The following is a 25,779-nucleotide window of genomic DNA, read 5'->3' as shown; positions in this document are numbered from 1 at the left end:
TGAGACAAAGATTTCAATGTCACGTGCTCTTATCAGGTGTGACAGGATTTTGTTTCCATCAAATTAAATGCAAATATATGAATGGAATTTGGCAGAAAAAAAATTCTCATTTCTTGGTTTTTAATTGTTTTTAGTGGTGCCAAAAGCAAACCGTACCTTACCGTTGATCAGATGATGGATTTTATCAACCTCAAGCAGCGAGATCCCCGGCTAAATGAAATACTTTACCCACCACTAAAACAAGAGCAAGTCCAAGTGTTGATTGAGAAGTATGAACCCAACGAGAGCCTCGCCAAAAAAGGTCAGTGCTTTGTTCTAAGCAGAGGGAACCTCTTGCTCCCGACTGTAAATGGTCGCATGGCTGCTACCAGAGGACTGTGTAAGGGTTGGTTAGGGTTAGTTTCCACCCCCACCTTTGTACACCTGCTTGCCTTTCTGTCTGAAATCCTCGGTGGTTCAGCCTGCAGTAGATTTTTTTTTAACTTTAGTGTGTGGTATTTGTTGTTGTTATATCTATATATGTATGTAATTTTTTCTAATGCCTAAGCTATGTGTTTTGTTGTAAATTTACCTAGTGACTGAATGTATCATTCTCATACAGGAAATTCACTATCTGGAAAATTACCATTTCAGATCTACTTTCTAGGAAGTTCTGTGAAGTAGCCCATAGATTTTTCCAAATCTTTAAGACTGAAGAAAATACTAAGTCTCTTAGACCCTTATTTTATTCCAGATTACACTATATGATGAATTGTTCCACGTGGGTGAATATTCTAAAATTTGGACTTCCATGTAAAAAAATGTAGTGTTGTAGATAAATAAAATTAACTAGTCCCAAAATGGATATCATAAAGGAAGTGCTGTGTTGCCTAGGAGTTATTAACAAATTTATATTTTTGATTCTGAGAAAATAAATTGTCAAAATAAGATCATGAAGATTTAATTGCCATAAATGTTCAATTATAAGATCTTCTATTGCTAAGAACAAGTCTCATCTGGATTGAAATATCTTCACTGAGAAAACTGATGTATTATTACTGATGTTGTTGCAGGTTGCCTAGATATTCCATTGGGAGGAAAATAAAGTACAGTTAACCAATTATTAAAAAGAATAAATTTCATGTTAATACACAGGCAATTTATAAAGTAACAGAAATAGCTCTAGCAAGCTTATTATCATTAATAGGAAAGATTATCATAAAAGTAGATGAAAAAGTCCTTTACTCCATTGTATTTATCTGAAATTGATCCTCTAACTGGAAAGTAAAAAAAATGTATTAAGTATATAAGGAAAATCTTATTAATTTTATTCTACATGTTATTAGTAGGGAATTTTTAGATGCAGTTTTTCGTTGTGTTTATTTTTTTGGTCAAGCATTTTACCTTTGTTCTTCTCATCATTCTTGTGTTGCTACAAAGGTGAGATCGGTCCAGGGAAACAATAACCCAACAGCATGTCTTGGCACGGCCAGGCCTGCCCCCTCCAAACCTACTTAAATATGCTTTTCTCCCCTAGTGCCTCATGAGATGGGATTTCTCATCATTAAGCAGGAAATCCTTCTTAGAGAAGATTTTACCGACATAGTCGGGCAGTTCCCTTATGAAATTCAAACTTCTCCAAAAATGACTAATACATTGTTATAATGAACCTAATAAGACTTGTAAGAATCGGCTAGCCCTAATGCTGGGGAAACAAAAAGCGCTTGTGAAACCAGTGAAGCGCACTGAAATGTAAACTTTGTCCTTTTCTCCTCCCTTCACACCACACTGCTGATGGCATGCAATGGCCTCCCTCCATAAGTCACGCTGTGATGGCTTGGGCGCAGTAGGGGATACAAGGAGAAAAAACTCTGACAGGTTATTGTAAACCCAGTAGAGGTTACAAAGAGAAAAAACATCCTGCAGGTTATTATAAAACCCAGTAATACTGGAAGAACCTTTTTGTTTTTTTGAAACAGAGTCTCGCTTAGTTGTGCTGTGGCATCAAAGCTCACAGCAGCCTCAAACTCTTGGGTTCAAGGGATCTCCTTGCCTCAGTCTCCCGAGTAGCTGGGACTACAGGCCCCACTGCAACACCTGGCTAGTTTTTCTGTTTTTAGTAGAGACGGGGGCGGGGGGTCTCAGTCTTGCTCAAGCTGGTCTTGAACACCTGAGCTCTGGCAATTCACCTGCCTCGGCCTCCTGAGTACTAACTACGCCAGGCCCCTGGAAGAACCAATGTTGATTCTAATGGAAATTAAGACGATATTTTCTAGCATTTGCAAGATTATTTGGTAACCCTTACTTTTACAAGTATAATAGGTATGAGTTTCATAATCACAACCAGCACACAAAATTCAGATATATTTTTAAAAGCAGCTTTATATTTCTGTGCCTTAACTTGATATTGATCATGATGCCCCTGTATTAGCCTTTACAGCACAGAGAGGCAAAATAGAATCACGGTTCTGCTCATAGAATTTCAAAGCTGACAGCCACCTCACTAGTTAGATGGTCTTGGTATCTGACCTCGCTGTGCTTTAGTTACTTCATCTTTAAAGTTGAGGAGAGAGGAGTTCTGGAGTGGCTTGTGTAAATTTGAATGAAATAATACCTGACGAAAGACAAACACATGACTGACTCGGTGGGATGCGTATGTGGTAGCTTTTTCTCAATGTATTGAAGTGTAGTGTGTTGTTTTTAATTCCTCAGGTGTTTTCATTTATTTTTCTAAACAATCACAAGGTTCTCTGGCTTTAGATTTTTGTATTTAATTTCTCCCAGCACCTAGAAGATGGGCCTACTCATAGTGTAATACTTAACGTAGACTTGCATGCATTTGTGATCTAATCATTGGTATTTGTGCCCTAACTTATCCCTTGAGAAACTCCCCTGCTGGTCTCTGTACAGAGAACTTTCAACTGGTACCATTGCTATCAAAAGCACATGGGAAGTACAGGTGGAAGATGGCCAGAGGGTCAGCCACCTACTAGCATAGGAGACACACCCTTTGTCACTCCAGGGGAACTGCCTAGATCTATGGCCCTTTCCCCCTCTATATAGAAGAAATCCAACTTTTCAAGCAATCAATAGTAAAATTACAAAGAACTTGTAATTTACAAATTACAATTGACCCTAGGGTCATTTCTACTCTAAACATATACACAGAAAGGGAGTTGTGATAACTGCCTTGTAGTAAGGATAAAGTATAATCATGTACATCAGATGTTCGGTTCAGCACGTAACAGTCATTTAGCCAGGGGCACGTAATTACTATTATGGCTGTATAAAGCAGGACAAACAGTACAGGAGGAAGCACACAATGTCTGGTGTTCTCATCTCGGAAACTCAAACTTAAAAGTCAACCTGTGTTCATTTATCCATAACTTTGGCATTCAATGCATCTTTAGTTAAAGCCAAGAGGCTAGGGACTGTGATAGATATTACTATAAAACTGATGCCACCAGTGGCTTTATTCCCTTTTGTAAAAATTCTAATGTGCACACAAATCTCTTGGGGGCTTGATAAACTGCGTGTTCTGGATTCGCCTTTCTAACAAGTTGCTGGGTGGTGCTGATGCTGCTGGGTTAAGGACCACACTGAGTGTCGAGCCGGAAGAAGTGCAGAGAAGGTGCAGTAGGCAGAGAGGGAGAGATCTCTTCCTGTGGGGAAGGTGTGGGGAAGAGATAACATTTGGGTTGAGTAGATATTAACAGGATGAACAAGAGACTTTTTAGGGACAGAGAATATTCATTCACTCACTCATTCAACAAACATTTCTTTAGCACTCATATATAAAGTACCAAGAAAACTGAAGACAGAAGTTTGAAGAGCTCACAAGTTATGTCTAAGAAGGTCTAAGGACAGGAAACCACATTTGGTTTTAGGGACAAAAATTTGTTTTCTAAGTTTCCCATTAGCTACCCAGAGTAAATCTTATTTTTCCATCATAGCATTCATTTCTTAACCCCCAAACTCCATATATTCTAACTCGAAAATTATGTTGAACTTGAAACTATTTCATACCAAGTCATTTTGTTTGCTGCTTTTGCTCTATTTGTGTGAACAAAGAAGACCAGACAAGATTGTTTTATTGTGTTGCTATTTCATAGTCAATAGCAAAATGATTTGAAAATTTTTGTGTGTAGAACTGAGAAATGACTGGGGTAAACCTCAATTCTTTAGTAACTAAGAGTTTGAAATGTTTTTTCTAGATTTGAAAGTTGAGCTTTTAATTGTATTTTGCAGTTTATACATTTGATGTTTGATTCTGAGATTTTTCAAGGACTCCTGTCTGTGTCTTCCTGATTTATTAAGGAGCTACAGGTCAACTTCGACAAAGTACAACTTAAGAAAGCATTGCTTGTCTTCAAGGTGATGACCAGTATGCACCTTCAAAAAAATTAGCTTTTGTTTCTTATGTGACTTCCAAAACACACATGGACATTTTGCAAAAAAGCAAACTAAAGCTTTGAGTTCAAGTATGTTATCTAAGATCTCACACCAACTTTCAGCTTTCCTTGAGAAAGCAGACTTTTGGCTTTCCTTCAAGTAGTTAATATATCTGGATCAATAAACACCTAAGAAAATAAGAAGGGGAATTTAATAATACACTATAATTTTTTTCTTCTGCTGCTTTCATAGTGACTGGTTCTTGAAATGTGCTCAAAGCATTAGTTAAGTCTGTCTGGTCTCAGTGCTGGTCCATGAATTCAGTCTCATTTATCTGAGAAGGACACTTTTATATAGCCTGTATTTGTTATAAAATTCTAGGCATAAAATACACACACGATAAACATAACCTAACATAAACATATCCATATATGTGCACACTATGAAACTTTTATCTTAAAGTAGGTGTTAACAAATACCAATAATACACAAAGCTAACATATGCTAATTTTTTTATTTTGTATAATTTTTACATAAAATATCAAGTAAAATTAAATTAAAATGTTTCAACGTCACCAACACATGGCAGGGTGAAATGAAAATCCGAAGAAGACCCATGTCCTTTGCACTTTGCAGGCCTCCCATGATTAGCATGTCAGCCCCTTTCTCCAACTGGAGTTCTGGCTTCAAGAGATGTGTATATTGCTTATAAATAATCAACGAGTCTCTGTGTGGTTTAAGGCCAAATGGTCATATGTTTGGGTTCCACAAAGAGAGAGTTTGAATCGAATCCTGTCACAGAGGATGCTATTCTTAAGGAGTTTGGTTTATTTTTATAATTTAAAATCGCCCATCAAAAAATGCTGTGGCTTCTGGTTGGCAAATGTTTCTTCCTTGCTAAATTGTTTGCCCTTTAGACCTAAATATGTTTGGCACAGCAATACACAGTGACTCTGCCTCTTCCAAACATAAGGGTCATGAATATCATAGTTTGAAAATTAATGTCTCATGAACAGAGTTTGTTTTTTTTATAATCACTCAAACTCTTCAGAAGAAAGTGAAAAATAAAATAGCATGAAAAATAAAATGGCTACATTTTGCCTTTGGTAACACAATGTAGACCTCTAGCCTCAGCTGACAAGTCTGTAAATGAAGGCCAAATTTTCTGTAAATAAACTCCCAGTTTATTTAACTGGAAACAGTTGAGTTCACTCATGCTTTTATTCATCTCTGAAAAGCAGGTGTTTATGAGTGTTTGCTAAATAATTGAATTGATGTAGCAGATCATAATATTATCTGATGGTTCAAGCTATATTCCTTTTATCATCAGTTCTTCCTCTTAAATTTTTACAAGGTATACATACAAACCCTCCTCACTTTGTTGTAATTAAATCATAAAAAATGAAGCTACATAATCCTTTTTAGTATTTGATCACTACCCATTGAGTTAATAGGTTAATAGTTTAGATGAACTCAAAATTACATTGACAAAGCAATTTGGTTTTAAGAAAAGCAATAAAAGTTCAGGTATTCCAAGCATTTTTATTTCAAGTAGACCTAAACAAAGAATGTTATGTCAGTAGTAAAACTGGATTGTATTTTCAATATATATATTTTTTAAATACTGATATAGTTGAGCTTCTTTTTGCCAACATGAAGAAGCAGGCTGGGTCTGACAGAAAGAACACTGGACTTGGGGATCTTGCAACCTGTAGTATTAGGCAAAACGCCTGCAAATGAAAAAATGACAGAAACTTAATTAAAACTGAAACACAGAGAGGAATTTACTGGTGCATATAAGTGAAAAGTCAAGATGTTAATGACTTCAGGCCTGACCATGTCCAGGAGCTCAAGTGATGTCAAGAATTGCTTCTCTGTCTCAAGTCATATTCTCTGTACTAACTGTATAATTCTCAGGCAGATTCTCCTGAGTGACAAGACAGCCACCACATATACAGAAATTCTTTTTACTAATTTCCAACTATAGTTCCAGAATATGGAGCATGGTTTAGGTAAGGAAAGGCCACTCTTGAACTAAAGTCACTGTGACCTGGAAGATGGAATAAAAATAGACAGGCCTGGTCACATGACTCTCACCAGAACCAATCAGGGGTCAATTACCTAAACCACAAAGCAAATAAATAGACAGGCTCTGGTCACATGACTCTCACCAGAGCCAATCAGGGGTCAGTCACCTACACCACAAAGCACATGCTCTGATAATGGGAGAGAGGTGGTTCCCCAAGATACAATTGGAATGTGCTTTCTAGAAGAAGGGGGAGTGGTTGCTGGGCAGATAAAAATAGTAGATCTCCCTAAAATATAGTCAGAAATCAATTCTTCCTCATGACTCTTTGTCTTCTGCTAGGAAGCCATTGAACCTGTCCCCACTCCCAAGTCTTCCCTTCTTTGAAATGATTCCCTGAGAGAATTGCTGGGAAAATTAAATTAGATTTTCTTGGTGAGAAGCTTGGATATGTTAATTACTACTCATCAAATATTTGTTGACCTGAACTAATGAAAAGCGATAACTGACATTTAACACCAAATTAGTCTAGAAGTGAGACTCAGAGAATTGGTCTCTCGGATAACAGCCTTACTTAATATACTATAATTAACAGTAATTGATAATCATTTATTAATGAAACCTGAGAAGATGTCACATCACATCTGTGCAGAAATGTTGCTTTCTGATTCAGTCATTCTTTTATGTGTATTTGTTTCAGGATGGAATTATAATGCAAGCAAGGATTTACACTTGACTCTTACTACTTACCTGATCATCACTTCATTTTCCTACTGTATTTTTAAGTCAAATTTTCCCAGCACTGTTTCCCTTTATTAGGTTGAATTTATAAAAAGTAATGATAATGACTACAATCTCCACTGTGCATCCTTGAGAGATCATGCCAAAATTAAAGGGAAAGGTTGGCATTTTGTCATAATGAATCCAGTTAAACTCAAGCAAGAGCCTTCACTCGCTTGAGAGTGAGGTTCCTCATCTGTAAAATGGGACAAGACTGGAGCTGTAGCAGACTTTGGTGCTCTTCCCATAGCTCTTGGCACTGTCTGTTGAAACCCACCAATAATGTCCTCCAAGATATTGTTTCAGTTGAACCACAGCCAGCCTGCAGTTCCCCTGAATTTCATGACCCCACAAGCGGTTAGAGGACAAACATCTCTCCCTTGCAGCTCACGTGGCCCGGTTCTGATGTGTGTTCCCCACTTTCTCCCAGAGCTCCCCAGTGGGGTTGAGCCCTGGCTTCCCACAGCTGTAACCTGCTTGATACCCTTCTCTTTACTAGCTGCTTTACTTCCCTTCCCTCCTGTCTTCTCTACTGTAGTTTCCTGGGAACATCTCCCAAATAATCTCCTTGCCCTCAAATCCTTGTCTCAGAGCCTAACTTTCCAAAGAGCCAAAACTAAGACAAGCACTTCCTATAAATGGTCCTAACAGAATCAAACTTGACAGGGAATGAGGTCAAAGTAGCAAAGTGTGGCTCATTCCTCCCAACCTGTCACATACTTAATTCTCTTAGTTGTTACTGTTCATGGATCCGTGGCCTCAAATCATGGAATTTCCTGTCTACAAGGCACTTAACCCATTTAGCCCAAACTGTCAAATCCTTAGAAGAGGCAGCTATGGAAGCAGCAATGCTGGGAACAAGACCCTGTTTTCTTTGTCGCATTGCAGAATCTTTCCCACTATTCCAGCCTTCCGCTTGGGCCCCCTTTAGGATGTGCTTAGAAGAAAGGTGCATGGGGACCAACACTGCAGCAGTCCTTTCAAACTTGTCCTGAACACATCATCCATTCACTCATGTTTGTTTCTCCTAACACTGTCAGAAGAAAGGTCAATGTTAAGAAAAAGCCTTTAAAAGTGCTGTTTTGATTGCATAGAGGGGAGTCTGGCATCTAGCTGGCAATGGCTGCCTTTCTGCCGGTTCCCACCTGCAGGCACCTCTGTCTAAACCCAAGGACACTCAGGGTGCTCGGTTTAAAAAACATCCCTCTGAAGGAAATATCGACTGGTTTAAAGATCTGCTTCGCAATTAAGGCAGCATCCACTGAAGTAATTGTATATTAATTACCTACATAGTCATTAAGGAAATAAAAAGAGCCAAAATGAATCTACAAAGTCAACTCAAATGAGACAGATTTGCTTCCCCCAAAGACAAAGACAGATGAAAACTCTAGAATGTAGCTGGTTCTTTTCATGCCTTAATTGAGTTACTACACTGAAAAGCTGCTGAAAGGCTACTCTAGTATCACATTGATTGAGGGCACATTGAAATTCCACCTATTGACTTTCTAACCTCTGTGGAAGGTTACTGAAAAGTGGCATTGTCATCCCTGAGTACATTCCAAGCCCTTCTTAACTCCAGGTGTGGTATGTTCATTCAGATTGGCTAAGCATGAAAAACAATTTTTTTTGTTTGTTTGCTTCAAGACAGCTAATCCAGGCCCATTGTTCATTGGTTGACTTGGCACCTTACTTCATTTTCCTTTCCTGAATTGCTGTTAATCCATTCCCAGAAAGCAGTGTCTGGACTAGGCATCCTGGGTTTTTTTTTTACCCTTCCAGCCATTTTTAAGTGATCTCAACTTCTGATCAGCAGCAAGGCTTTAGCCAAAACATCACAGCCATGTCCACTTACAGCTGAAATGTCCTTTGTTCAGGAAATAACGGGCAGGAAAAACATAAGCAGTCAAAGGCAAAGGCAAATGCCAGTTTTGGTGATGTGATCTACCTCCCAGGCCGCTGAGCTGTGTTAAAACTGCATCAGACGAGGGGAGGAGAGCAAGATGGAGGCCAAGTAACAGCTTCCTTGCATCTGGGCACTGTGAGTCTGGGGAGATAGGACTCCAGGCATCTCTGGCTGGTGGGATCTGCCTATCATCACCCCTATGAGGATACAGGGAGTCAGCAAGAGACTGCTAGACCCCAAGAGGAGGACTAAAACAGTGGGAAACTGGCAAGTGGTCACATGTGTTCAATTGGTCTAAACCCGCCCGCAAGTGTAAGCTCAGTAGTAGCGAGACAGCAAACCAGAAAGGCCTTACCTGTGAACTGTTTTGGTGTCTTTGGACTTGGCACTCAGTTGAACTGCCTTGGGGAGAGCCTGAGCGGGAGTGTGGAGAACTTTGGCCGTTGTCTGGGGCCCCAGTCTGAGCCGCTGAGCCAGACGGAGCTAATAGTGTTTGGCTGTGGGCCACAGGGAGCCATTGTGAGTGATCTGCCCTGGCAAGCTCTGCCATCAGGGAGTCAGAGCTAGAATCGGGTGGGAGCTGGTAACCTAGTGACTGAGTAGCTTAAGGGTAGGGTCTGAGCCACCTTGCAACCCTAACCCTTAGGGGCAGAGTGAGACCGGTTTTGGCACACTGGGTAAGTGGATAGCCACTTCAGCAGTGATTCCAGCGACAAGCACTTCCCTGGGAAAGCTTCTGCTCAGCAAGTTTACAAGTTCAAAGTGCCTTTTAAGTGGGCTGAAGAGAGATTTAGGGTGTCTACCTGCTGGGATTTGAGAAATCAGCAGCCTCCAGTCGTATCAGAACTGTGATTAACATCTCATACCCCACAAGACCACATATTGCCCAGACAATATTCAACAACATATACATACTGCTTTGTTTTTGGTTGTGTGGGTTTTTTTTTTTTTCGGTTTGGTTTTTTTCTTTATTTTGATGTTGTTAATGTTGTTTTGTTTTTAATTTTAACCTTTTCTGTACAGATTTTTTCTTCCTCAATTTTTCTAGTGTAATTATAATTTCCCATTGCTGCCTTTTTCAACAACTAGAACTTCATTTTTCCTAGTGTTTCTACCACTATTATTTTGTTTTTCACACAATTTTATCTCATAAAGTTTTTTCTTTGCTTGTTTTGGTTTGATTTATAGCATTTTTGTATTTCCTCTCTACTTGGTGGAGGTGGGGTACTGTATCTGATCAGGTTAGCAAAGAGCTGCTGACCTCAAGGGAACCACTCAACTGGGCACTCCCAGAAGGTGGGGTTTTTTAAAGGTTGTGTCAAAGTATCTACTGTACACCTATATTGCTCTGTCTCCTTCTTTCTGGGCCTCTCTTCTTTTTGTAAATATTCCTTTTACCCACCCCCTCTCCTTTCTCTATTTCTTTTTCTTTGCACTTGTTCCTCCTTTATTTCATCCCTTTCTTGCTGTTCAACCTTCTGATCCTTCTGGTCTTGTACCAAAAGGACTCATTGAAACCTTAGTCGACAGGCATGAGAACTTAAAGAGCAAGAGAAAGTGAAAGGAAAATTAGGGCAAGGAAACAGACAGAAGAAATCACTCATGAGGAAAAATCAGCAGAAAACTCCAGGCAACATGAAGAACCAGTCCAGAATAACCCCGCAAAGGGACCATGAGGTACTTACTGCAGAGGATTCCACCTATAAAGAAATGCTAGGAATGACAGAAAGGGAATTTAGAATACACATGATGAAAACAATGAAAGAAATGATGGAAACAATGAAGGAAACTGCTAATAAAGTGGAAAATAACCAAAGGAAATCCAAAAACAGAATCAAATAAGAGATGAACGATATGAAGAATATAGAAAGGATATAGCAGACCTGAAGGAACTGAAACAGTCAATTAGGGAACTTAAAGATGCAATGGAAAGTATCAGCAACAGGTTACACCATGCAGAAGAAAGAATTTCGGAGGTAGAAGACAAAGTTCTCAAGATAACTCAGATAGTAAAAGAGGCAGAAAAGAAGAGAGAGAAAGCAGAACGTTCACTGTCAGAATTATGGGACCTTATGAAGTGTTCCAACATACGAGTTATAGGAATTCCAGAAGGGGAAGAAGAATGCCCCAGAGGAATGGAAGCCATACTAGAGAATATTACAAAAGAAAATTTCCCAAATATCACCAAAGATTCTGAAACACTGCTTTCAGAGGGATATCGGACCCCAGGTCTTCTCAACTCTAACTGAGCTTCTCCAAGACACATTGTGATGAACCTGTCCAAAGTCAAGACAAAAGAAAAGATTCTGCAAGCTGCCAGGAGTAAGCGCCAGTTGACCTACAGGGGCAAATCCATCAGAGTGACCGCAGACTTCTCTAATGAAACTTTCCAAGCAAGAAGACAATGGTCATCTACCTTTAATCTACTTAAACAGAACAATTTCCAGCCCAGAATTCTGTACCCTGCTAAGCTAAGCTTAAAAATTGATGGAGAAATCAAATCATTTACGGATATACAAACACTGAGGAAATTTGCCACAATAAGACAAGCTCTACAGGAAATACTTCAACCTGTTCTACACACTGACCATCACAATGGATCAGCAGCAAAGTGAGAACTCAGAAATTAAAGGACAGAACCTAACCTCCACACTGATGCAAAAGATAAAACTAAGCAATGGACTCTCACAAAATAAGACAAATAGAATACTACCACACTTATTAATTATCTCAATAAATGTTAATGGCTTGAATTCCCCACTGAAGAGACATAGATTGGTTGACGGGATTAAAAAACACAAGCCATCCATTTGCTGTTTGCAAGAAACACACCTGGCTTCAAAAGACAAATTTAAGCTCCGAGTCAAGGGTTGGAAGACAATTTTTCAGGCAAATGGAATTCAGCAGACAAGAGGAGTTGCAATGTTATTTTCAGATGCATGTGGATTTAAAGCAACTAAAGTCAAAAAAGACAAAGATGGTCACTTTATATTGGTCAAGGGAAAAATACAACAAGAAGACGTTTCAATTCTGAATACTTATGCACCCTACTTAAATGCTCCCAGATTCTTGAAAGAGACCTTACTCAGTCTGAGCAATATGATATCTGATAATACCACTATACAGGGGACTTTAACACTCCTCTTACAGAGCTGGACAGATCCTCTAAACAGAAATTAAACAAAGATATAAGAGATTGAAATGAGACCCTAGAACAACTGTGTTTGATAGACGCATAAAGAACACTCCATCACAAAGATAAAGAATATACATTCTTTTCATCACCCCATGGAACATTCTCCAGAATTGATCATATCCTGGAACACAAAACAAATATCAACAGAATCAAAAGAATTGAAATTTTACCTTGTATCTTCTCAGACCATAAGGCACTAAAGGTGGAACTCAACTCTAACAAAAATGCTCAACCCCACACAAAGACATGGAAATTAAACAATCTTCTGTTGAATAACAGATGGGTGCAGGAAGAAATAAAACAGGAAATCATTAACTTCCTTGAGCATAACAACAATGAAGACACAAGCTACCAAAACCTGTGGGATACTGCAAAAGCAGTTTTGAGAGGAAAATTCATCTCTTTAGATGCCTACACTCGAAAAACAGAAAGAGAGTGCATCAACAATCTCACAAGCCATCTTATGGAATTGGAAACAGAAGAACAATCTAAGCCTAAACTCAGTAGAAGAAAAGAAATCTCCAAAATCAAATCAGAGATCAATGAAATTGAAAACAAAAGAATCATTCAGAAAATTAATGAAACAAGGAATTGGTTTTTTGAAAAAATAAATAAAACAGATAAGCCATTGGCCAGACTAACGAGGAATAGAAAAGTAAAATCTCTAGTAACCTCAATCAGAAATGATAAAGGGGAAATAACAACTGATCCCACAGAGATACAAGAGATCATCTCTGAATACTACCAGAAACTCTATGCCGAGAAATTTGACAATGTGAAGGAAATGGATCAATATTTGGAATCACACCCTCTCCCTAGACTTAGCCAGGAAGAAATAGAGCTCCCGAACAGACCAATTTCAAGCACTGAGATCAAAGAAAGAATAAAAAATCTTCCAACCAAAAAATGCCCTGGTCCATATCGCTTCACACCAGAATTCTATCAAATCTTCAAGGAGGAGCATATTCCTGTACTGCAGAAATTATTGCAAAAAATCAAGGAAGAAGGAATCTTCTCTAACACATTCTATGAAGCAAACATCACCCTGATACCAAACCCAGGAAAAGACCCAAACAAAAAGGAGAATTTCAGACCAATCTCACTCATGAAGATAGACGCAAAAATTCTCAACAAAATCCTAGCCAATAGATTACAGCTTATCATCAAACAAGCCATTCATCATGATCAAGTAGGCTTCATCCCAGGGATGCAAGGCTGGTTGAACATACGCAAGTCCATAAACGTTATCTACCATATTAACAGAGGCAAAAATAAAGATCACATGATCCTCTCAATAGATGCAGAAAAAGCATTTGATAAAATCCAGCATCCTTTTCTAATTAGAACACTGAAGAGTATAGGCATAGGTGGCACATTTCTAAAACTGATTGAAGCTATCTATGACAAACCCACAGCTAGTATTTTACTGAATGGAGTAAAACTGAAAGCTTTTCCTCTTAGAACTGGAACCAGACAAGGTTGTCCTCTGTCACCTTTACTATTCAACATAGTGCTGGAAGTTCTAGCCAATACAATCTGGCAAGACAAAGAAATAAAGGGAATCCAAATGGGAGCAGAGGAGGTCAAACTCTCCCTCTTTGCTGACGACATGATCTTATACTTAGAGAACCCCAAAGACTCAACCACAAGACTCCTATAATTCATCAAAAAATACAGTAATGTTTCAGGATATAAAATCAATGTCCACAAGTCAGTAGCCTTTGTATACACCAATAACAGTCAAAATGAGAAGGTAATTAAGGACACAACTCCCTTCACCATAGTTTCAAAGAAAATGAAATACCTAGGAATATACCTAATGGAGGTGAAGGACCTCTATAAAGAAAACTATGAAATCCTCAGAAAGGAAATAGCAGAGGATATTAACAAATGGAAGGACATACCATGCTCATGGATGGGCAGAAACAACATTGTTAAAATGTCTATACTTCCCAAAGCAATCTACCTATTCAATGCCATTCCTATCAAAATACCAACATCGTACTTTCAAGATTTGAAGAAAATGATTCTGCATTTTGCATGGAACCGGAAAAAACCCCGTATAGCTAAGGCAGTTTTTAGTAATAAAAATAAAGCTGGGGGAATCAGCATACCAGATTTTAGTCTGTACTACAAAGCCATAGTGGTCAAGACAGCATGGTACTGGCACAAAAACAGAGACATAGACACTTGGAATCGAACTGAACACCAAGAAATGAAACTAACATCTTACAACCACCTAATCTTCGATAAACCAAACAAGAACTTACCTTGGGGGAAAGACTCCCTATTCAATAAATGGTGTTGGGAGAACTGGATGTCTACATGTAAAAGACTGAAACTGGACCCACACCTTTCCCCACTCACAAAAACTGATTCAAAATGGATAAAGGACTTAAATTTAAGGCATGAAACAATAAAAATCCTCCAAGAAAGCATAGGAAAAACACTGGAAGATATTGGCCTGGGGAAAGACTTCATGAAGAAGACTACCATGGCAATTGCAACAACAACACAAATAAACAATTGGGACTTCATTAAACTGAAAAGCTTCTGTACATCTAAGGAGACAATAACCAAAGCAAAGAGACAACCTACACAATGGGAAAGGATATTTGCGTATTTTCAATCAGACAAAAGCTTGATAACTAGGATCTTTAGAGAACTCAAATTAATCCACATGAAAAAAGCCAACAATCCCATATATCAATGGGCAAGAGACATGAATAGAACCTTCTCTAAAGATGACAGACAAATGGCTAACAAACACATGAAAAAATGTGCGTCATCTCTATATATTAGAGAAATACAAATCAAAACAACCCTGAGATATCATTTAACCCCAGTGAGAATGGCCCACATCACAAAATCTCAAAACTGCAGATGCTGGCGTGGATGTGGAGAGAATGGAACACTTCTACACTGTTGGTGGGACTGCAAATTAGTACAACCTTTCTGGAAGGAAGTATGGAGAAACCTCAAAGCACTCAACCTAGACCTCCCATTTGATCCTGCAATCCCATTACTGGGCATCTACCCAGAGGAAAAGAATCCTTTTATCATAAGGACACTTGTACTAGACTGTTTATTGCAGCTCAATTTACAATTGCCAAAATGTGGAAACGGCCTAAATGCCCACCAAGCCAGGAATGGATTAACAAGCTGTGGTATATGTATACCATGGAATACTATTCAGCTATTTAAAAAAGTGGAGACTTTACATCCTTTGTATTAACCTGGATGGAAGTGGAAGACATTATTCTTATTAAAGCATCACAAGAATGGAGAAGCATGAATCCAATGTACTCAACTTTGATATGAGGACAATTAAAGACTATTAAGGTTATGGGGGGTTAAGACTATTAAGGAAAAACAGAAAGAGGGACGGAGGGAGGAGGGTAGGGCCTTGGTGTGTGTCACAGTTTATGGGGGCAAGACATGATTTCAAGAGGGACTTTACCTAACAATTGCGATCAGTGTAACTTGGCTTATTGTACCCTCAATGAATCCCCAATGATAAAAAAAAAAAAAACTTCATCAGACTTTCCTGAGGTGCTTTGGCATTCCGTGTCCCCCTTGCTAGTGGGACAAAGCAGATAATGACAACTTCTCTCCTAGAGGTGACCTCCCAGCAGAGCACAGCATGAACATGTGCCCACTGGCACACCTTTCCCCTCATCAGCCGCAGTTGGGAAAGACTCTGGCTCAGTCAAAACAGCTGGGCAGGGTGAACTGTGCCCAGAGGGAGAGAGTCTGCAAGGCACAGAGATTTGGCCCCTGACATCTGCTTTATGTAGAGTCTTGTTTTTTTAATAGCCAATTGACAGCAAATATATGGGAGGGAAACAGGTCAAATAGAGAGAGAAAACAAGCCACACCCACAAGGAAACAGGAGTGAGTAAGGTATGGGCTAGCCATCCTAACATGTGACAGAAAAGCTGGAAAATGTCCCATGGCAGCAAGTACATCAGGAAGCCCACTAAGGATTTTACTAATCTCTTGTGGAGATTCTGGGTGGGCTGTCTTACTTCTGAGTCACTGTAGGCTCTGGGACTCCTGTAGTAAGAACAAAGATTATCTCAAGGCCAGCCGGGGGCGGTGGCTCACGCCTCTAATCCTAGCACTCTCGGAGGCTGAGGCAGGTAGATTGCTTGAGCATGGGGGTTTGAGACCAGCCTGAGCAAGAGTGAGACCCATTCTCTACCAGAAATGGGAGAATGAGCTAGGTGTTGTGGCAGATGCAGGTAGACCCAGATACTGGGAGGCTGAGGCCAGAGGATCATTTGAGCCCAAGAGTTTGAGGTTGCTGTGAGCTGTGATGACACCACAACACGTATCTACCCAGGGTGACAGAATGAGACTCTGTCTCAAAAAAAAAAAAAAAGAAAGAAAGAAAAAAATTAAATAAACAAATAATTTTAGAAAGATTATCTCAAGGCTAAGGATATCATTATTTTATTTTGATATTTTTAAATTTTGAATTCCTATGAGGGCGCATACTATTAGATTACATTGTTTGCATATGTGAGGTAAATTCTGAGTTGCAGTTGAGTCCTTCACTCAGGAAATATGCTGTATACCCCACATGGTACCTATTAGATGGGAGCTTACCAAACCCTCTTTCCCTTTTCTTGAATTTAATTGTGTTTTTCTCTCATGTGTGTGGGCCTATAGTTGTTGATCTATTAGTTTCAACATAGTATTGAGTACATAGGGTGCTTGCTTTTCCATTCTTGAGATACTTTACTTAGGAGGAAAATGTTCTCCACATCATCCAGGTAAATGCAAAAGATGCAAAGTCTCCATCGTATTTCATGTTATACAAATACCACAGTTTATTGATCCATTCACATGTTGATGGGCACATGGGTTATTTCCTCATCTTTGTGATTGCAAATAAAGCTGCTATAAACATTGGAGTGCAAATGTCCTGATTAAATTATTTTTTTTTTCTTCTGGGTAGATGCCTGGGATTACAGGATCAAATGGGAGATCTACTTTTAGCTCTTTGAGAATTCTTCCTACTTCTTTCCAGAAGGGCTGTATTAATTTGCAACCCCACCAAGAGGGTGTAAATCTTCCCTTCTCCCCATACCCTTGCCAGCGTCTGCAGCTTTGGGACCTTGTGATGTAGGCTAATCTCACTGGGGTTAGATGATATCTCAAAATGGTTTTGATTTGCATTTCTCTGATGATTAGGGATGATAAGCATTTTCCATGTGTTTGTTGGCCATTTGTCTGGATAATATTATTTTAAGAGGAGACATAATTAAAAATGATGGACACAAATCAAACTTCTTATCTAAACACTACCTTATACATAAAAAATGAGCCCCAAAATGCTTCTTATTAATGGTGATGCATGTCCCTGTTGGGGTTCCCCCAGAAGCTGACTCTGAAAGAAGAATTCAAATACACATAGTTTGACAGGTGACCACAAAACTTACTAGTAGAGCCGCAGAAAGTGGGAATGAGGAAGAGAAGGCAGAGAAGGCAGCCAGACAACTGCATTGTCAAGCCAGTCACTCCTCACCACAGCCATTGTCTGGGGATGCTTAAGAAGGGTTAATTCTGAGGCACTTCCAGCCTGTGCCAAGTGAAGTTTGCCCTCAGGTAAAGAGATGCAAATGGAAGTCCCACCCAACTGTATCACCTGGAGCCCAACTAGAGTCTGGTGCATCATTTTTTGTACCATGATCACGCACCATGATCACAGTAGTATAAGAAGGATTTTTCTATGCAATTCTGCATCTCTAACAAGGATCTCCCACATGTCAAAGAAGAGATGCTCCAAGAACCTGGTTCTTCTCACTGAACTCTTTTCTTTAGTCTAACACAGACCAGATGCACTTGTGTGGACATTTAATCTAATAGTCACATATTGCTCATCTAAGATAAGAACTTCTAAGAAGTGGAGCAAAATCAAGATATAGTTTTTGTTCTCAAGCAGCCTATAACTCTCCAACAGGAGATTATTACACATAACTATAATACAAGGTATAGGGTGGCGCCTGTGGCTCAAGGAGTAGGGTGCTGGCCCCATATACCAGAGATGGTGGGTTCAAACCCAGCCCCGGCCAAAAACTGCAATAACAACAACAAAAAAAAATACAAGGTATAATATGACACACCTCCACTCATCACTAGCAAACATCTATTGCCATGTTTTTCAACCTTTTTATCTCACAGCACACTTGAACCTCTAGTTCAACATCCACAGCATACTTAAATTATGTTGATCCAAAAAAGAGTTAAAAAAGAAAAAAAGGATATACTCACTGTGCTTTGAACTTCTCTTTAAAAAAATAATAATTTAATTAACAATCTTTAAAAATTTTCATGGTACACTTAAGATCTTCTCATGGCACACAGAACACTGGCTGAAAATCACCCATCTATTGGATATCTTTATGTTGGAGGGTGGCTTAGAGGAAAAGGGAAGTTTTGTTTATTGAAGTTGTGGTGAATTTCAAGAATTTCTCTTTTGCTCTTTAGCTGCTCATTATCCTGTATAAACCTCAGACCCAGTTTTCAGGTCTATAATATTATCTCCATTTTATGATGAGGAAACTCAAGTCTTTGGAGAGTCAAGTAGCTTGACTAGGTACACTGTCTGAGAAGGAATGAGTGAGAGCTGAATCTAAAGGAGCATTATTTATGACCTGAAAGAGAGCCTTGATGGGACCTTTGGCTCCTTCATTCATTCATTTGTCGTATTTATTCAACAATGAGTTTTTCTTGAGTCTTGCTACCCCTGCAAGAAATGGCAAGGTACCATTTCTCATCTTTTGAGGTTCTCAATGTGATACAACCTCCTCTGTGGTCAGTGCAGTGGAGATGGATGTGCTGAGGGATCTAGACCTTTTTGGCCTCCTTTGCATTATAGACAGGAACCATTGTCTCATAAAACAATGTGGCAGAGCACTAATAAAATGCAATGGAACATGTTTCTCTCCTCGGAGAACCTCTAACTAAGAGATAAAACAGTACTTACAGACATACATATTGAAAATATAGCTTGAAGGTTGCATTTCAGAGAGAAGGGTTCAAATCTGTGTTCTGCCCTTGTCTCTCCATGTCAATTGAAGGGGACAATTTCATCTCTCTTGGGACAAAGTTTATTTGTCATGTTAAATAATAAAACTTTGTCTACCTCCTAAGCAGAACAATGAGGAGTAAATAAACTCATAGATAAGAGAATATTTTGAAAAAGAGAAAGCGCTAAATCAAAGGTGATATTTTAACTTTCACGCAAAACCACATTCAGTGGTGCAGCTTAATACAGGGAAGACTGTAGGGACACAAAAAACCATGAGCTCTGGGTAAGGAGCTAATCTGAAAAAGCTTTCAAGAAGAGCATGGAGCCATTTAGTAGAGATTTTCATACTGTCTTTTAGAGTTATATTTATATATTTTAAATATAAGATAATAAAACATAAGAACAGGTATAGAACATACTGACTCCAGGGCTGGGGAAAAAAATTATAAAATAGATACAGAAACCAGCAAAATTTATATACTATACAAAACCACAGCTGGGAAATCCAATAGGAAAGTTTGTGTCCACATAAAGACAATTGAGAAGGGAACACATAATAGATTATTTCTGAAAGCAAGCACATAGATTTTGGTGAGCCTCAAGATATTAATGCCATCTGCACTTCCTTTCTGTCAGCTCATCTAGCAGACTTCACAGGGTCACAGCCCCAGACCCAAGACATGAGCCAAGAAATAGCTTCTCCATGCCATGCTTAGAAGTGATTTGAGGAGGTGTGAAACCAGCGGGCTGGTGGTGTTCCAGTGTGCTCTGATATTATTACATTGAGTGAGGATTGAGCAATGATGAATGAATTCTTAAACACCTAATCCCAATGACATCCAAACATATGGGTGCCAGATCCTGCCTAATTGGCATTTGGCTCAGTAAAAGGAGGCTGGTGGCCATGCTAGCTGGCAGACACTTTGCCCAGTTTGCCCATCTCGACTGTGTGATGACTCTGTGTGGATTTACAGGCCATCTGTCTTCCAAAGCAAAATTTGTAGAAATTTTTCTGGGCTTTGAGGATGATATTTGCATGTGTTTGTGGCTGTTTTGCTTTTTTAAAGCTACCCTGCATGCATTTTTTTAAAAAACTGAATCCACAAAACAACGTCACCTCTTCTGTTTAGCATTTCTCTTGTCCTCATACTGGCAAGACTGAGTTCTCTATTGTGTTTTATTTTTTCCTTCCCCCCACAAAATAAAATACAATAGAAAGAGTTGAGAATAAAAATGTTAGAGGAGGCCTTTAAATTACCTGCAGAGATTAGAATGTAAATTAAGTCTAGAAAAGAATTTCAGGCCTTGATAGACAAATTCGAATCAAAGAGCTAATCCTCGCACCTCTGCCCAGTGGGTCCTTTGTTCCCCGGGCTCAGCTTTTTTAAACAGGAAGATTAAAGTAACGCATTTTACAGAGATAAGTCAATCAGGGGAAGCTCGTCCTTGGTCACATTCAGGACTATTTTTTAGGACTAATACCTGGATTGAAACCAACTGCCAAGGAGGCGAGGTCCTTCCCTGCCCGTGGCCAGGGCCAGGGCTGGGCATTGTGTGGACAGACCTTAGCAGCCGCAGCCAGCACCATCTGCCTTTCCATTGCCCGGGTGTGGACTCCAGACCTGGCGCTCACACCGTGGACCCCTGTGCCCTCAGGAATTGCTTACCTCTCTAAGCTTCTGTTTATCCAACTTGACAATGGAGATTTAAAAGCATCTCTCCTACAGGATTTCTGTGTCAGGACCTGGTCAGTGCTCAGAAATAGTAGTTTCTGGGCGGCACCTGTGGCTCAGTGAGTAGGGCGCCGGCCCCATATGCCGAGGGTAGCGGGTTCGGACCCAGCCCCGGCCAAACTGCAACAGAAAAATAGCCGGGGAGGGGGAGACAAGATGGCGGACTGAAGCCAGCTTTCAACAAAGGCTCCCGTCCAGAAGGAGAGTTAAGGGACAAGAATTTAGTAAGTATCCTGGTGGACTTGAGCCTCACCAAGAGAGAAGGCTGAAGAACGCACATCAACACCGCTGAGGCAAGTTGTGATCACAAGGACGCAAACAAAAGGTACAAAATCCACCACCAAGCGGACGGGAGTCCCCCTCCCCCATGAGACCAGCTCGAGAGCCCCATAATTGAACAAGCGGGCAGAAATTAAAGGCCCTCCCACTACGCTCCACGGGAGAGACCTTCTAAAAACTGGACCTACCTCCCCTACTGGGGTGCCGTGGCGTTCTCCTGCCGGACATAGGGCTGAATAAAACTTTGGGAATCCTTTGCCGGCAACCCTGAATCCCCGGCGCTCCCCTCCCGCCCACTGAGGTCTGGAGGGCTGTCCCCCAGGACTTCGGATCCTTGGGTGATTTCTCAAGGGGAGTGGACAGTCCCCTTGAGTGCGACTGGTCAGCATTGACTCTGAGGCGAGCCGAGTGAGGAGAGGGCGCTGGGCTGAGGGGGAGTCACGCCTCGCGGCACTTCCCTGCGGTGCAGTGCAGCAACCCTCCCCGGGCATACGGGGCCCAAGACTGAATCAGACTCTGGCCTCCCCGCTGAGAGCTGAGAACCCCTACTCTCACTCGGGGTCTGAGGGCCTATCCCCCAGGAGTTCGAATCCTTGGGTGATTTCTCAAGGGGAGTGGACAGTCCCCGAGTTGCGACTGGTCAGCATTGACTCTGAGGCACGCAAGTGAGGAGAGGGCACCGGGCTGAGGGGGAGTCACGCCTCGCGGCACTTCCCTGCGGTGCAGTGCAGCAACCCTCCCCGGGCATACGGGGCCCAAGACTGAATCAGACTCTGCCCTCCCCGCTGAGAGCTGAGAGCCCCTACTCTCACTCGGGGTCTGAGGGCCTATCCCCCAGGAGTTCGGCTCCTTGGGTGATTTCTCGAGGGGAGTGCACAGTGCCTGAGCTGCGTCAGGTCAGCGCTGACTCTGGGACACGTGAGCGAGGAGAAGGCACTCTGCTGAGGGGAAATCAAGCCTTGGCGGCACTTCCCTGCGGTGCAGTGCAGGAGCCCTCCCCGGGCACAAGACTGAATAAGACTCTGCCCTCCCCGCTGAGAGCTGAGAGCCCCTACTCTCACTCGGGGTCTGAGGGCCTATCCCCCAGGAGTTCAGCTCCTTGGGTGATTTCTCGAGGGGAGTGCACAGTGCCTGAGCTGCGTCAGGTCAGCGCTGACTCTGGGATACGTGAGCGAGGAGAGGGCACTCTGCTGAGGGGAAATCAAGCCTTGGCGGCACTTCCCTGCGGTGCAGTGCAGGAGGCCTCCCCGGACCGTAGTATTGCGTGAAACTGAATGAAACTCTAGCTTCCCCCCCCACTCCCAATCGGGGTCTAGGGGCCCATCCCCCAAGAGTTCTGATTCTTGGGGGATCTCTTAAGGGGTGTGGACCCAGCACAAACTGCGGCCGCTCAGAGCTGACTCTGGGGCGCGGGACAGAGGAGAAAAGGGTCGCCTGAGTGCCCACACCAGAGCAGCAGTTCCCTGGAGGTAGATCAACAGCCGTTTTTTCTTTAACAGCAGAACGCTCACTTCTGGATATTCTGAGGCCACACCCCCTGTCTCCCTGGGCAACCAGAGGAGGCCACCGGTGACACGGCTCACAAACCCGGAAGCCTCCAGGGCGGGGCCGACCCAGAGAGGTGTTCAGACGCAATTCTCCAGCAGCAAGGACGTTTGAACTCAAAACAGCCCGTCTCCTGTAGGCGACGACAGGAACAGAGACAGAACCTCACAAAGTTGTCTGTTCTGTTCTGTTCTGTTAGCAGCATGCATCAGGGACGGGGCTAAGCCTGAGTGAACACCTCCTTCCCATCACCTGCATCAAACACTCAAAGATGTCAGGCCCCATCTCCTCCTGCTAGATAGCGGCAGTCTGCGGGGGCCTGGCAGACTTCCTTGCGATTCAGGCAGGTGCAAACCCCTGGAGTGTCTGTTCACTGCAGGCAACTGGGTTAGCCATCTGCAGAGATACCAGTGACTGGGTCCGACGGAGGGGCAAAGTGGGGAAGGAGACGTCAACCTTCCCAGACTGCTCTGTTTCCGGGGTGGCTCCTCCTGACTCCACGCTGCACTGGGGTGAGCTGTGTCAGAGGAGTCACCAGGCCCCTGTGATCCAGTTCCCAGAGACCTCTTGAACCCTTCCACCCGAGACAAGTGCCGATTGAGACAGTTGATTCGGACCTTTTGAACTGGGCTAATAGACTGAGGACTCTTCAGGCGGTGCCCTGGGTGTGCGATTGTAGGAAGGTTTGATTCTCCTTTTCCAACTGGGGCCAGAGGTGGGCAGGCGGGGTGACTTAATTGCTGATTTTTCCATACAGCTGAGACTTCAAGCCAGAGTAGAAGTTGCAATAGGATCGAACAGAAACCAGCTGAAAACAAGACAGAACCACTTTGCTCCACCACACCAGACAGGGCCCCAGTTTCTCAGGCCACAACACTGTACGGGCCCTCGATAAAACCCCAGGGGAAAAACCAAAGGGAGTAAACCATGGGGCGGAATCAGCGGAAAAACTCTGGTAACATGAATAACCAGAATAGATCAACCCCCCCAAGAAAAGATACGGCAGATGTGATTGAAGATCCCATTCATAAACAACTGGCTGAGATGTCAGAAGTCGAATTCAGAATTTGGTTTGCAGACAAGATTAATAAAATGGAATTAGGAATTCGAGGAGAAATTCAAAAATTGTCTCAAGAATTCAACGAATTTAAAGACAAAACCACCAAAGACTTAGACACACTGAAACAAGAACTTACAGCCCTCAAAGATATGAAAAATACAGTAGAATCCCTCAGTAACAGAATGGAGCAAGCAGAAGAAAGGATTTCTGACATTGAAGATAAAGTCTTCGAACGCTCCCAATCTCTCAAAGAGGAAGAGAAATGGAGAGCAAAAACGGATCACTCACTCAGAGAGCTCTCAGATAATTCGAAAAAAAACAACATAAGGGTTATAGGAATTTTGGAGAATGATGAGGTAGCTGCCAAGGACACAGAGGCCCTTCTACATGAAATTATGAAAGAAAATTTTCCAGACATGCCTAGAGAATCTGAAATTCAGATAGCAGACAGCTTCAGAACCCCAGCACGATTCAACCCCAATAAGCCATCTCCCAGACATATCATAATTAGCTTCACTAAAGTTAACATGAAAGAGAAGATTCTCAAAGCAGCCCGGCGAAAGAAAACTATAACGTACAAAGGTAAGAATATTAGAATAACTGCAGATCTCTCTGCTGAAACTTTTCAAGCAAGAAGAGGCTGGTCATCAACTTTTAATCTCCTAAAGCAAAAAAACTTTCAACCCAGGATCTTGTATCCAGCTAAACTGAGTTTCATCTATGATGGAGAAATTAAATACTTCAATGACATTCATATGTTGAAAAAATTTGCCATAAGTAAACCAGCTCTTCAGGATGTTCTCAGACCTATCCTCCACAATGACCAACCCAATCCTATACCACAAAAGTAAACTCACTCAGAAACTTCGGATCATACTCCAACTTCCACACTGGCGAAAGGATTAAAAATGTCCACTGGACCTTTGAAAAACTCGATACCCAAAATTCCACCAGACTTATCAATACTCTCCATCAATGTGAATGGCTTAAACTGTCCTCTAAAGAGGCATAGGTTAGCTGACTGGATACAAAAACTCAAGCCAGATATTTGTTGCATACAAGAGTCACATATCAACTTAAAAGACAAATACAGACTCAGGGTGAAAGGATGGTCATCCATATTTCAGGCAAATGGTAATCAGAAAAAAGCAGGTGTTGCAATTTTATTTGCAGATACAGTAGGCTTTAAACCATCAAAAGTAAGGAAGGACAAGAATGGTCACTTCATATTTGTTAAGGGTAATACTCAATATGACGAGATCTCAATTATTAATATCTATGCACCCAACCAGAATGCACCTCAATTTATAAGAGAAACTCTCACAGACATGAGTAACTTGATTTCCTCCAGCTCCATAATCGTTGGAGATTTCAACACTCCTTTGGCAGTGTTGGATCGATCCTCCAGAAAGAAGCTGAGCAAAGAAATCTTAGATTTAAACCTAACCATCCAATATTTAGATTTAGCAGACATCTACAGAACATTTCATCCCAACAAAACTGAATACACATACTTCTCATCAGCCCACGGAACTTACTCCAAAATTGATCACATTTTAGGTCACAAGTCTAACCTCAGTAAATTTAAAGGAATAGAAATTATTCCATGCATCTTCTCGGACCATCATGGAATAAAACTTGAATTGAGTAACAACAGGAATCTGCATACCCATACAAAAACATGGAAGTTAAATAACCTTATGCTGAATGATAGCTGGGTCAGAGATGAGATTAAGAAAGAAATCACCAATTTTTTGGAACAAAATGACAATGAAGACACAAGCTATCAGAACCTCTGGGACACTGCAAAGGCAGTTCTAAGAGGGAAATTTATAGCACTGCAAGCC

At 41.2% G+C, this 25,779-nt stretch overlaps 1 protein-coding gene across 5 annotated transcripts in view; it reads left to right on the top strand.

Moving 5' to 3' along the window:
* Window positions 1-25,779, top strand: part of PLCB1 (phospholipase C beta 1) — a 922,504-nt gene that overhangs the window by 646,100 nt on the left and 250,625 nt on the right. For all 5 annotated transcript variants that reach the window (XM_053573858.1, XM_053573860.1, XM_053573861.1 and 2 more), the window contains one exon: window positions 135-301. In XM_053573858.1, the coding sequence (XP_053429833.1) occupies window positions 135-301 (167 nt within the window). The remainder of the gene's footprint in view (window positions 1-134; window positions 302-25,779) is intronic.

This window comes from Nycticebus coucang, chromosome 21 (assembly GCF_027406575.1).
Source record: "Nycticebus coucang isolate mNycCou1 chromosome 21, mNycCou1.pri, whole genome shotgun sequence".
Classification (NCBI taxonomy): Eukaryota; Metazoa; Chordata; class Mammalia; order Primates; family Lorisidae; genus Nycticebus; species Nycticebus coucang.
Note: the sequence above shows the minus strand (reverse complement) of the source record. Positions and strands in the feature narration are given on the sequence as shown.